The 13,702-nt window shown below is 39.0% G+C and overlaps 2 protein-coding genes across 2 annotated transcripts; both read left to right on the plus strand.

Moving 5' to 3' along the window:
• Nucleotides 1-2,512: 2,512 nt before the first annotated feature.
• Nucleotides 2,513-10,416, plus strand: LOC145491409 (ATP-binding cassette sub-family C member 4-like). The gene is made up of 6 exons (XM_081470599.1): nucleotides 2,513-3,718; nucleotides 4,453-4,832; nucleotides 5,356-6,623; nucleotides 7,720-8,290; nucleotides 9,009-9,145; nucleotides 9,500-10,416. Exons 1-6 carry the CDS (start codon nucleotides 3,182-3,184, stop codon nucleotides 10,414-10,416), a joined length of 3,810 nt encoding a protein of 1,269 aa, XP_081326725.1. The 5' UTR covers nucleotides 2,513-3,181.
• A 472-nt stretch (nucleotides 10,417-10,888) lies between these two features.
• On the plus strand, nucleotides 10,889-12,011 carry LOC145491398 (uncharacterized). Its single transcript, XM_081470589.1, has one exon. It carries the CDS (start codon nucleotides 10,889-10,891, stop codon nucleotides 11,420-11,422), a length of 534 nt encoding a protein of 177 aa, XP_081326715.1. The 3' UTR covers nucleotides 11,423-12,011.
• Nucleotides 12,012-13,702: the final 1,691 nt, after the last annotated feature.

Raw genomic sequence — 13,702 nt, forward strand, 5'->3', positions numbered from 1 at the left:
TCCGTGATGTGCATTATCATAGAACATAAACTGTTGTTTCGTTTCCCGCATAAGATTATGCCAATCCGCGGAGTACTGAAATGTTTCAAAAATACGGAATTGGAATATTTGTGAGAGGAGATGTATTTTATGGGATGAAAACACGAAGGAGCCGACATACATACATATATACACTTTATTTCAACTCGAATTATCAGAGTAGCTCTATTGAGCTAATACCTTCGAGAAAGAAGCCGACAGAGTGTAGTTCGTGAGAGTCAACTGACTGTGGTAACTACCCATCTAGTTGTAATATTATGGTGTTAAACCTTACTATGTTCTTTTTAGTATAAGTCTACTAGTTCTATCAGAAATCTACCAGCTAGATATTTTATTATAGACATGTGTAGCCTAGCACTGTGCGGTTGTTAATAAAATGGCAGCACCTTCTTTGCGTTTTCGAAATGTCTGTAAAGAGGATTTTGGTAAAGTATTGATTATTTGCTTTCGATTTCTATGCGTGATAGTTGACTCGGGCTGCATCCTCGTTAATTATCACGCGATAGAAATCTCGAGCTTATAATCTAATTGTTCAATAGAATTTGGGTTAAAGAAGAAATTACGACAAGGCGAACCAAAATAATAGGTTTTCTAAAGTTATACGAAGAAACTGTAAGATTCTCTTCGCGCGAAAATAACTATCTGCATAAATATTACGGCAGTTGGGTATAATAGAGAAATTAACATAATATAGGTATAATTTTTATAATTATTATAGATTGAACTGACTATCTCTTTTCTGATTGGTCGAAAGCGCCTGTGACGTCATCTCTGCAGATTATACAATAATCATGTCAAGGACGCTCAAGGTCACGGGTAATCATGTCAAGTTCGCGCGCTTTGTGTTGCTTGCCGTCAGTGAAGAAGCAAAAACACGACTTCCATTTTTTTCTTTCAATTATTGGATGAGGTGTTTGTGATATCCAGAATAATCAAGGTCTCGGTAAGCCGAAGTCGAAGGCTGAGGCTGATAACCCTTACCTCGACCTTGATTATTCTGGATATCACAAAAACCTCATCCAATAATTGTTTATGAAATGATTATTATCATCAAACAGTGCATGAAGCTGGAGGCGCGCTCGAAACATGCTAAATAGCATCAGTACTGAAAAGATTGTTGACCGTTGACTGACCAAGCAATGTTAGGGTTTGTGTGAAAACGATAAGCCAAGACAAAGTTTACCATAGATCTTTGTGTCCTATGGTTTTGGTTTGGAAATAACCTAAACAGCATGAATACTAAACCACAAAGGTTAAAGTAATAATATTTCAACCGAAAAAGTTATTTTCCATAAATTTCAAACGAATAACAATGGCTAAAGCCTTTTGTCAGTAAACCGATCTGACAACAAATGTCAGTTGTCAGTTAAATTTTCGAGTATTTGTCAGCCGGTCAGTTATTTTTTACCATTTGTCAGTTGTCAGTGAAGCCGTCCAACCATTGATGTTGAAAGCTTTCCAAGGCAAAATACAAAAAAATACACCGATCCACCCCTGAGCTACTGAAATGTTTCAGAAATGCGGGTCGGAATGTTTGTTAGAAGAGATGTATTTTATTGGATGAAAACACGAAGAAGCCGACCGAGTGTAGTTCGTGAGAGTCAACTAACTGTGATAACTACCTATCTAGATATATTATTATGGTGATGATTTCAGTTAAGCCGCACAAATGCTTTTTTGGTATAAATCTACTTGCGTTCTATCACGTACCTTTCTTTGAGTCTATGAAGTGTCTGTAAAGAGATTTAGATAAAGTTTTGAAGGTCTAGTAGATTTATACTAAAACAATTAGATCATTCGCTCTCGATTTCTATGCGTTATGGTTAACTACCCGGCTGAGCCCTCGTCAACTGTCAAAATCTAATAATGAAGATATTTGTCTACAAACATTGAACGTTAAACAAAAGAATTCTTTGTTTCACAAACCAATAATTCTGTGGTTGGCATATTAACAACAATAGGTGACTTCACTGACATCTTTGTTATTTGTGCACAATAAAAAATTACGGCAAGGCGAAGTAAACTGTTAGGTTTATAAAGTTGTGCGACGAATCTGTAAGATTCTCTTTCGCGCCAAAATAACTATCGGCATTAACATTACCCAGTTGTAAGGGAGAAATTTACATAATGTAGGTACGGTGAAACAGTAGAACAGTCAACAATCCGTTATGTAAAAGCGCGCCTTCAACTTCATAGACTCTTTGCATAAATGGCGCCTAAATTAGAATAACAATACTTTGTGCCTCCTTAGCCTCGTACTCAGGTTTCCAGACAAAGGATTTTTCACACGAATGTGAGGCTTAGGATGTATGAGAATTGTTGTTCAAATTTAAGAGCCATTTAATGTTCTGTCACTAAGCTAAATAAATGTGACATCTTCTTTGTTTACTCTGTCGGCCTTACTATCAAGCTGAATTTTAATACAGAGTATATCGAAATTGGTCTGTTGCAGTTGAACTGGCGAGGACACAAATGATAAACTCAAAAGCTACCCAAAAAATGTCTTAGTTTTCTGGAAACAGGTGGCTATTATAAAACTATACCAAAAGAAACATCATTCCGTCCTAACTAAATCGAGCTTCAAGATTAAGAGACAACTCATGAGTTAATGGCCGTTTTCACACTAGAGACGGATAATCCGTCCAGCACGGATAATCCGTCTTAGTGTGAAAACGGAACGGTGTTCATTTTAGACGGATAATCGGACGGATAAGAATGGACGGATTATCCGTCTAAAATGAACACCGTTCCGTTTTCACACTAAGACGGATTATCCGTGCTGGACGGATAACCCGTCTTAGACGAATTATCCGTCTCTAGTGTGAAAACGACCCATACCAAGACGGAAAATGTAGCAGACTGATAATCCGTCTGTAGTGTGAAAATGGCCAATCGCTCTTTTTTTTTTTTGTTTTTTTCATTATCCCAATCTTTGATTTGCGGCAGCGAGTTGTTACTTCGTTAGTCATTTCATTGTTTAGCGATAACAGTGAAGTAAGTGGGAGCCAAAAACATTTGGCTCCCATTTGCTTTTTTTCATTACGTAGTCTGTCATTGTGATTTTCATTTTTTCGCAGGACGGGTATTTTCATGGTGTAAAATCTTTGTGTGAATATTTTTATTAGGTTGTTGATCTAGAGTCATGGCAACTAATGGTTACAAAAAAATCCCCAACGATGACGATGTAGAAAAAGTCAGCTTTGTGTCTCTTCTTCTCTTTCAATGGATGAACAGTGTCTTCAAGACAGGCAGTGAACGAGCTTTGGATGCAAATGACTTTTTACCTCTTTCAAACGGGAACACTACCTCTTCAGTAACAGAACGTCTCCAAACAAAATGGAACGACGAGATAACAAATTCCAAAGGAAAAGAGAAAAAGCCGAAACTCTGGAAAAGTATTCTTATGATGCTCTCTGTTAAAGAAATACTCTTTGTGGTTTTCATTGGTGTTTTGTACGCAATTTACTGCCTTCTTTCGCCATTGTTTCTCGGATATCTCATCAACATACTAATTTCAGGCGAACAACAAGAAAATAATCTTCTCTACGGTTGCGCATTAGCAGTGGCTATGGGTATTAATGCTTTGGTTGGTTGCTTCGCTATGCATCATTTTTCCTTCCAATGTGAACTACAGGGTATTAGAATCAGTAGCGCCATAAAAGGTCTAGTTTACCGAAAGGTGAGCCCAATAAGAGACTGAAGAGAGACGGTTGTATGTGTTAATTAAAGTATTAATTCCTTTGTACTTTAAAGGAGCTACGTGACGGTTTGCGCATCTGAAAAGTTTAGCTTAAATTTTTCAATTGCAAGTTCTTCGTTTTCAATCCGTTTTGACCTTCTCCATCCTTAACCATCCTTGTTCCTTCATGGTTTATTATTATCTCTTGGTGTTTTTCTATCTTTGTAAAGTTTTAAGGTTTTCTTCAATTTAAAGGTAATTTTGCACGTGTGCAAAATAACTCAAGATATCGTGACTGACTGCTCTTTTAATGTGACTTTTAGGCAGTCAGATCCACCTAACCAACCGACTGACTGACTGACTGAAAGACTGATTGACTGAATGACTGAATGACTGACTGAATGACTGACTGTCTGACTGAATGACTGACCGACTGACTGAATGACTGACTGTCTGACTGTCTGACTGAATGACTGATTGACTGAATGACTGACTAAATGACTGAATGACTGACTGACTGACTGACTGAATGACTGAATGGCTGACTGAATGACTGACTGACTGACTGACTGACTGAATCAATGACTTAATGACTGACTGACTGAATGAATGAATGAATGAATGAATGAATGAATTGCCGATGAATTATGTTGAAAATGAAAGTGGACGTTAGTTACTTAGATTTTCTTCTAGCAAAAGTAAATCAATTTAACTTAGCTTTTCTTGTTTTTCAGACGCTTATTCTCGGCAAGCGTGCATTGTCCAGATTTTCAACAGGCGGCGTGATTGACCTTATATCAAATGATGTACAGCGAATGGAGGAGGCAGCCCTTTGGTTTGGCCCAATAATCCCATCCTTGCTTACAATCGTGGTGGCAACGTTTCTGCTCTTTTATTTGATTGGCTGGCAAGCCCTTATGGGAGTAATCTTTTTGTGTTTTCTTCTACCATATTATGCTGAGACGTCTTCCGCTAGTGCTGCACTACGCCTGCGCACAGCAGCGGAATCTGACCAGCGAATTTCCTTGATGACAGAGGTAGTTTCTGGAATCCGCGCTATTAAGACGCATGGCTGGGAGGATGAATACCGAAAGAAGATAAAAAATACACGAAGGTAGGAAGACAAACATTGATCCTGCTGTTAGATACCGGTGGGACCACGATACAGTGATTGTAGGTGACCAAACGCTGTCGTCGACCTGTAAACGGTCATTATTTAACAGTTCCATGGAATGTTGTTTCTAATGTTGCACCATTCAGTCAGGGCATTAATCGCTCCGGTATGAAATGTTCATATAAAAGCACTTTACAATTGAGTGTCGTAAGTAATCACACTGGCCAATCACAAATGACACAGACAGTCCATTACATCAGTCGAAACTAAAAGTAATTTACATGTAGCTGACGCGAAGCGCTGTACAACGCGTGCAAGTGAGTCAAGATTCGTTTTGGTTTTTTTTCTTATTGGATGCAAAATGGTCACTAATGTAATATGGCGCAATTTTTTTTTAATCAATAGTGTAGCGTAATAACTCAAAACTAATTATTTTCAACACTCGTAAATGTTTTGCTCGTTTTTATCAATATTTTCTAGCAACTTAGTTTCTAACTTAGTCTCCGTTTTTGCTTTAATTTAGACGCGAGATAAACACCATCCGTAAGAAGAGTGCCATTCTAGCAAGTCTTGCTGCCTTGGAGTACACTTCAGTACCAGTGGCCACCTTGGTGTCAATCATTACTCTTGTGCTATCTGGTCAACCCCTCACACCAGTTAATGCTTTTATGCTCCTCGCTTTTCTGAATATGCTAAGATTAGCCGTTTGTTTTTACTTAGCCTACGGTTTCTTGGAGATACACGACGCATATGTTTCGCTGCGTAGAATTCAAGACTTTCTTTTGTCAGAAAATCTACTTTCGATTGATCAGCCTTCGATTTCTAAAGAACAGTGTACGCAAGACACAAATAAAACTCCGTTGAAGGATCCTGACACACGAACAGCTTTATGTGTATCGCATTTGACGTACAAAGAATTCAAGAGAAAAGATGAATTTATCCTACAAGATATCGAATTAACTACAACTTCAGGAAGTTTGACGGTAGTGACTGGACCAGTTGGCAGTGGAAAATCTACTCTTCTCTCAGCAATCGCTGGTGAGATCTCTGACACAAGCGGAATAATAACCTGCCCGGAGACTTTTGTCTATGTGCCACAAGTAGCTTGGGTCTTCTCTGGAACTCTAAGAGAAAACATTTTGTTTGGTCAGCCATACGATGAACACAGGTATAGCAGAATAATCAAAGCATGCGCCCTCATGGAAGATATCCAGCAGTTTCCCAATGGCGACCAAACCGCTGTTGGCGAACGCGGTGTCGTTCTGAGTGGAGGCCAGCGGGCAAGAGTAAGCTTAGCACGTGCAGTGTACGTCGATGTAGATCTCTATTTGTTGGACGATCCTCTGAGTGCGGTAGATGTTAAAGTTGGTCAACAAATCTTTGGAAAGTGCATCAAAGACCTGCTGGGCAATAAAACACGAATGTTGACCACTCATGAAGAACTGCACATGAAAGAAGCTCATCAAGTGATTGTGTTGTACAAAGGTCGTGTGTTGGGAAAAGGTAAATTCACTGACCTACAAGAAAAAGGCATTTTAAATCAAACTGTTGATCCGCTCTACCAGAAGGTTCTAAATGATAACAATTCAGAAAACAGTACCGTTGAGGAGATCAAAGGGGAAGGTGACAGAATGGTACCTTCACTACCCAGTGAGGCCAAGGGTTTGGAAATCTCTGTAGAAGATCGTACAATCGGAGTAGTGTCAACTAAGCTATATTGGAACTACTTCAGAAGTGGAGTAACTGCCTCCGCGATCATTGCATTGATTTGTTTTTGTTTAATCACGCAAGGTAAGCTCTGGCAAAGTTGTTCTGATATCAAGATCTTAAGTTTTCTAAACCTTAACGTCCCAGCAGGTAGCAGCAAAAGAAGTTGACCATTCCCAGCGCGGTTACAACGACTTTTTCAACTCTGGAATTTTTAAAGCAACGTAGAAACTGTGGTTTTTCTAATCGTTGAAACTGTAATCTGCAAATACTATAGGAAATCAAATGATGTCGACTGCAGTTTGGAAGTAATAAGCACAAGTGAAATTTATAATACTAAAACTAATTGCACGAGCCCGTAGGTAGAGTAAAATTTATAGGCTTTGAAAAAATTCCAAGTGCTTATTTCAGTCTTCAAAATTGCAAGAGGAAAATAATTTCATTACTTGTTAAAAATGTAAATAAAATCTAATTTTAACTTTCTGACCTCAATTTTTAGCTGTTTGCACTCAGCATACGAAGTTGTCAGTAACTTCGTGATATCAACAAAATCCACTGCTTTGCTGGTCCCACAGCCTGAGTTCAGTCTTTGTATATGATAATAAGGTGGACTGCAAAAATTAGTAGTTAATATTGTTAGGGCGGTCAGTGTTCATGATTAAAACCTTAAAGAAATGTTGGACCTGACCCAAAAAAGCTATAAAATGATGTAAAAGTAAACTAAATTTTCGGCAACGTTCTATTTGCCTTCGTCAGAGTGAAATAATTAGATGAATAATTAAAGAAGAGTTTACGACATGTTTTGATCCCTAAGGGGCACAATAAAAGGCAAATAGCCCTTAGGGAGAGGCTGGCGCTCATTTACAGCATCGGTATTAAGCGTGGAACGCCAAGATTCTAAGAATAAGCGTTTATGTCGATTGCTACCGCCACGTACTAGTATTTCTACGTAGTTGGGATGGATATCATGTCAAGTCTTCCCCGTGTGCTGTTTTATTGCCGATTCATTGTTTCCTCCTGTGCCAGGCTTGTGCTCTGCCCCCCGAGAGTTCCAAGATCTTTTGCTTTCGCCAATGTATACAAACGAAGACGATCTACACTTGATTTTGTTGGACCGAAATTGTTTACAAGGTTTTAATTAATAGTTACTAATCGGGCTACTTTTTGCCCTTCTTTTCAGCAATTATATTGGTTCCTGATGTATGGCTGTCGTTTTTCACCAAGAAACTTCCAACAGAACAGCAGGACAAGACAAACTTGACTATTTATGGCTGTCTTGTAGGGGCAGCCATTATATTTGCAATCATTCGTGCATACGCATTCCTCTTGGTTTGTGTAAGATGTTCTGAGCGTCTTCATGACAAAATGGTTGAGGCAATTTTACAAGCACCAGTTCTGTTCTTTGATTCGAATCCTGCGGGACGAATCCTGAATCGATTTTCTAAAGATGTGGGCTGTATGGACGAGCTGTTGCCACTAAGATTTCTGTTTTCAATCCAGTTGGTATTGCTGTTGTTTACATCCGTCATCGTGCCATCTGTCGCAAATCCTTGGCTTCTATTTGCTTCTGTTCCGTTGACTGTGTTAGTCTTCTACATCTCCAAGTATTACTTGAAGACTTCCAGAGAACTGAAACGATTAGAGTCCATAAGTCGCAGCCCAGTCTTCTCTCACATTTCGGAGACTCTGAATGGCCTGGATACGATTCGGACGAGGAGCAGACAAAGAGATTTCGTGGATCAGTTTTACAGGTATGCTCGGGATAAGGTGATGGTTTTAAGAGCAGCAACGGCTAATATCAACTAGTCTGGGAAATATAACAAAAGAATGTAATTTCTTCACATTCGTCCAGAATGAGGCTCTGCTGGTACAAGTTACAAAAATATTGGTTTAAGTCGATAAATCGTTCATTAATTAAACGAAATTAATTCTTTTCAATGTCCCAAATTGGCTAAAAACGATTGGAAATGAGCGTCATATTCAGAGGCTCGAAAACTCGAAAGTAAAGATTGTCATTGCAAGCTAATTATAATTGCACGTCGTTTTGTACTTCGCTTCTTGTGTATTTAGAGCTAAATCAGAGATCTCGATTTAATTACAAATCAAATATTTCAAGCAATTTTGAAAGCTAATGACTCAAGATAGCTACGTTTCAGTCATAGGGTTGACATGAGAAGGCCCATGTGCATATATTATTAACATCGTTTACAAAAAAGTACACCAGTAATAAATATGATGTTAAGCTCATCTACTGACCAAACGAAAACGTTTGCACAATAAAATGGCCATTAATAATCCAAATAACTTACATAAAGTGCATGATACAGTGTGAATTTCTCAGATAACATGTCACCAAGGAGCATCTTGGGTAAAAAGGAGGTAGAAAAAGTAAGTTGTAATGTCATAGTCTGTTCTACACAAGGTTTTTAAGTATGGATATAAAAAAGAATCTGTTGCTTCTTCCCGAAGATATCAAGACATTCATAATCAGTCACATATTATGGTTCTCGCCAGTGGTAGATGGCTTGGGGTTCGCCTGGATGTTATCGTGTCTTTGTTAATTGGTACAGTGGCTCTAGCGGCAGTTTTCGCGTCACAAGATGCAGGTAAGTATATCTTATTCACACAATTTTGCGTATTATGACAGAGGAATCATTTTCCGTCCCGCTGGGTCTTTTTTGTTTTAAAATATAAAAATAAAGGTCACAAAATGTGACTATTTAAGCAAATCTGCGAGTGGTATGTCAGCTGAATAAGTTGTAAACATCACGGCTAACAGACGACTATTTTAACAAATTTTTCACTGATATTCCGACTTCTAGAAGTTCGTTCCAGGACAAGAACTAAACCTCGTCAAACATTCGGCTATTTGACAGCAGTTTTCATTTTGACCTTGAGGCCTCGTCACCCTGCCCCATATACTAACAGTATAAATAAAAACATTTTCTTTTCTCGATCAGCTTTCGTTGGACTTGCACTTGCTTATGTGATCCAAACGGCGGTCATGACTCAATACGCTGTCAGAAAATCATCAGATGTCGAGAATTTCATGACGTCTGTGGAACGAGTTATGACGTATACCAAGTTGGACCCTGAGTCTGGGTACAATGTGGGACGACGTCCTCCTGAACAATGGCCAAGTGAAGGAAATATCACCTTCCAAGACGTATCATTGACTTATTATCCGGGGGGACCCCAAGTGTTGAGGAAAATCAATCTTAATATTAAAGGAGGAGCAAAGATTGGTGTCGCTGGTCGTACAGGTGCGGGCAAGTCATCTTTTGTGGCAGCTTTGCTGCGCATGCCTGACACTGATGGAGAGATAATGGTTGATGGTGTAAAAATAAAGAAGATTAACCTCCAACAAGCTCGAAGATGTATATCCGTTCTTGGCCAAAGCCCTGTCCTGTTTAGTGGATCACTCAGAAAAAATCTCGATCTCGTAGAGAGATTCCAAGATGCAGATTTATGGCGAGTTTTAGAGGATGTGCAACTAATAGATTTGGTAGAAGGTCTGGAGGGACAGCTGGATCACGAGCTGCTGGAACATGGTGCAAACGTCAGCGTTGGAGAACGGCAGTTAATTTGTTTGGCTCGTGTACTGTTACAGCAAAACAAGATTATCGTATTGGATGAGCCCACTGCACACGTGGATCCACAGACAGAACAAACAATGTGGAGTGTAGTACGTGAGAAACTGAAAGGTTCCACAGTCATCACGATAGCTCATCGTCTGAACACCATCAGAGACTGTGACAAGATTCTGGTTTTTAAGGAGGGAGAGGTGACCGAGTTTGATACCTTTGACATGCTACTGAGTGGTATAGATAGTGTGCTCTATGGACCTTCTCTCCGTCCGGACAACAATGAACAATGACGAATCGGACTTTGCTACTGATGAGCTGACGTCTTTGACATTCTATACCGTTATTTTGTCCAATGATTGATAAAAGGCGGTCTGAACGTAAACCTACAACAAAAAAAACCTACAATTCTGTTCATTTTTAGACCTAGAATTAAGAATGATTTTCAGTTTCAAGAGCACCGCTCGTTCTTTGTCTATCAGCGATTATAGTTCACCACTAAATTTTCTCCAATCGTTATTGGTTTAAATCGATAACGTGATTCGATAATGTTCATCGGCGGAGAGACACTATGGGCCGATTATTTAAACGAAGTCTGAGTTAATCATTGTTTAGGCCTGAGCCGCGGTTTAGACGTTGTCTCGATAAACAACGGCTAAACGATGTTTAAAATTCATTACTGAAACGCGACTGAACCGTGTTTTCTCGAGCCAATGGCTAAACCATGTCTTACGAGGAAATGCATTGTTTACGGAGTTATTTCGTATGCAAATTTCCAGACATTGGTTATGGCTGTTAAACATGGCGTCTAAAACAAGCCCCACAACAAATTTCAGCGAACAAGAAAAACTCTTATTGGCTGAATTGTGTAGAGACTTTCCTGAAGTGGAAAGCAAAGACTACGACAGTAAAACCGCGTCGGCAAAAATGGCAAAGGCATGGGAGGGCATTTTAACTAAATTTAACTCCCAAAATCTTAACGGTATCAAACGTGACCTAAGTCAGCTTCAAGGATGCTGGAGGCGGCTGAAACTCCAGTCGAAAAAGGAGCATGACTTACATCGTCATGAAGCGAAAAAAAAGAATGGTGGTGGAAAAGCTCCTGCCTCCCCAAGTGAAGAAACCAAATTAGTAGCGGACGTAATCCCAGGCTCAGTTAAGCCTCTAGAGCAGGAATTTGATGACGATGCAGGAGAAGAACTTGATTTAAGGCGGAACAAAGACGAGAGGGAAGTTATCACATGCGAAGTGGAGCATAACCTTGAAGCTAGCGGAAAAAGTCACGAAACAGGAGGATAGTCGAAAGTACAGTAATTTTCAATCGCTTCTAAAAATTGTTTTTCAGAATCGCCAATAACCCTTTGGAAAGTTCCTCAGTGTCGCATAGAATCTTAAAGCAATTAGCACTTGCTGCATTCGTGTAAGCGGCACACCTCTCCTTGTTTGATGTTGAAGATCTTTATCCAAAAGTTTTACGAGATCACTGACATAGCGAGTACTTTCTAAGGCGAAAACGCAATCGAAAGTCTTCGTCGTCGTATTCCTCTAATGGGTTAAATCTATCCCTAGCTAGGGTGCCAAATTGTTCGAACATGTATATTACGTCGATTGGCGTAGTTTCTTAGCTGTCTGTAGCGCAGAGGTCCCTCCAGTTCAAAATGGCTGACGATTAAAATATCGTTAAATAGCATTTAAACCTACTTTGATCAGGTCTAACTTACTTTTGTTCCTTAGTCGGTGTCTAGACACTGTCTAAACTCTGTTGTGGAAAAACAACGTTTAAATAATCGGTACTCATGGTTTAAACATGGCTTAGACGATGACTTTCATAAACGTTGTCTAAACTTCGTTTAAATAATCGGCCCATATATGTCCCCATACAGCTGGTCTGAGGAAAATACCCGGTTAGATAGTACTCGTCCGTGAAATCTTCTCTGCGAGCGAGCGCGTTTATAGAAAAAAGAAATTGAAAGACGAAATTTACCTGTTTTCGTTTTCAAATTTTAGATATAGATTTGGCTTTCACGCCTTTCGTCTAAAAAAGTTGAAAATAATTCAATATGATCTTTGAACTGGCGCGCGGAGGAAACTTTACTGGTGAGCAATAAAGACAATACAGTGTTAATATCTCGGAACTATCGATCTGATAGTTGCCCCTTGGCAATTTGATGTTCTTAAAACTAGCGTATTTGCCCTCGAAGCTTCGTTTCTCGAGCGATTATTTGTTTTAAGAACATGAAACTTCCGCGGAGCAACTTTACCTCTGACTACACATATGTAAACTTTTTAGGATTTTTATTGCTATTTCATTTCTATTTTCACTTGCCCGTGGCACCCTTTGATTGCACCTGCAATTTCAAACCCGCTAGGATTACCCCATACTTTCACACATCACTCTTATTATTTTAATTGTAATTAACGTAATTTGTTTCAATTGCAAATAATGTAGTTTAACAGAGAAGAGCCACCTCGTGGATCTGTTAAATAAACCATTATTGTTATTATTATTATTATTATTATTACTATCATCATCATCATCATCATCATTATTATCATTATCATCATTATTATTATTTGATAACAGCTTTTGCTGACGGGTTTACCCTGGTTAAATATGTTTACATTAAGTTCGCTGACCGAAACACTCCATTGTTTAAATAGAAAAAGAGTAGAGAACCAATCAGATTTGAGAATTTCAAATTAAAGAAAACAGCTGAGTGGCTACTAATCACTGCTCTACTAATACGCCTCGTTTACTTTTCTCTCATTGAAAACTTGGGCTTGTAGTCGAATTGTTAATTAGTTTTAAGTGATTACTTTCTTTCCTTGTTGGGTTATATAAAGTTTTGTACTCAAACTGTTTAAAAGGCTATCGCGCGAATTAATTGGCCTCCAGTGAGGAACTAATAAGCATGCTTATCATTTCTAAGAGATGTAGAAAATTGCTTTCAAATCGAAGTGACCCATAATACATGCACTTCTCGGGTGGAAAAATTTAACAAGCCAGTAGCAAATTCAGAGCTACGATGGTTTATAAGTCTTTGCACGGGTTGGCTCCAGAATATCTAAGTTCTAAATTCGAGGGGCGAGAAACCGCATATAATCTCAGAGACTCTGACAATAAACTGCGCACAAACTATTATAAAAGTAGCTTTAGCTATAGTGGCGACATTCTTTGAAACAGTCTTCCTTGTGACTTAAGGGAAGCAGAGTCCCTGAGGCAGTTTAAACGCCAAATCAAAAGAGATGTATAAGGCACGGCATTCGTGGAAAGCAGCTTTTTTTTTATATTTACTTACTTTTTGCTACTAAGCAATTAGATTATGAGCTCGAGATTTCTATCGCGTGATAGTTGACGAGGGCGTAGCCAGAGTCAACTATCACGGATAGAGACCGAGAGCGAATAATCTAATTCATTCCGTTTTAGTATAAATCTACTAGTCGTTCAAAACTTTATCTAAATCCTCTTCACAGACAACTCGAAAACACAAAGAAGCGGCCTTCAAGCGCACACTGCTACGCTACCCACTATCTATTACAGAATAGATAGTGAGTAACGTAGCCAATCAGAGAACGGCA

This window comes from Orbicella franksi, chromosome 6, assembly GCF_964199315.1.
Source record: "Orbicella franksi chromosome 6, jaOrbFran1.1, whole genome shotgun sequence".
In the NCBI taxonomy this organism is placed as follows: Eukaryota; Metazoa; Cnidaria; class Anthozoa; order Scleractinia; family Merulinidae; genus Orbicella; species Orbicella franksi.

Bases quoted from the DNA above. Each gene is read 5' to 3' on its own strand.
- LOC145491398 (XM_081470589.1), top strand. From the start codon at position 10,889: ATGCAAATTTCCAGACATTGGTTATGGCTGTTAAACATGGCGTCTAAA.
- LOC145491409 (XM_081470599.1), top strand. From the start codon at position 3,182: ATGGCAACTAATGGTTACAAAAAAATCCCCAACGATGACGATGTAGAA. The intron at 8,291-9,008 runs GTATGCTCGGGA...TTCTTCCCGAAG, and splicing joins TTCGTGGATCAGTTTTACAG to ATATCAAGACATTCATAATC. The intron at 9,146-9,499 runs GTAAGTATATCT...TTTCTCGATCAG, and splicing joins TTTCGCGTCACAAGATGCAG to CTTTCGTTGGACTTGCACTT.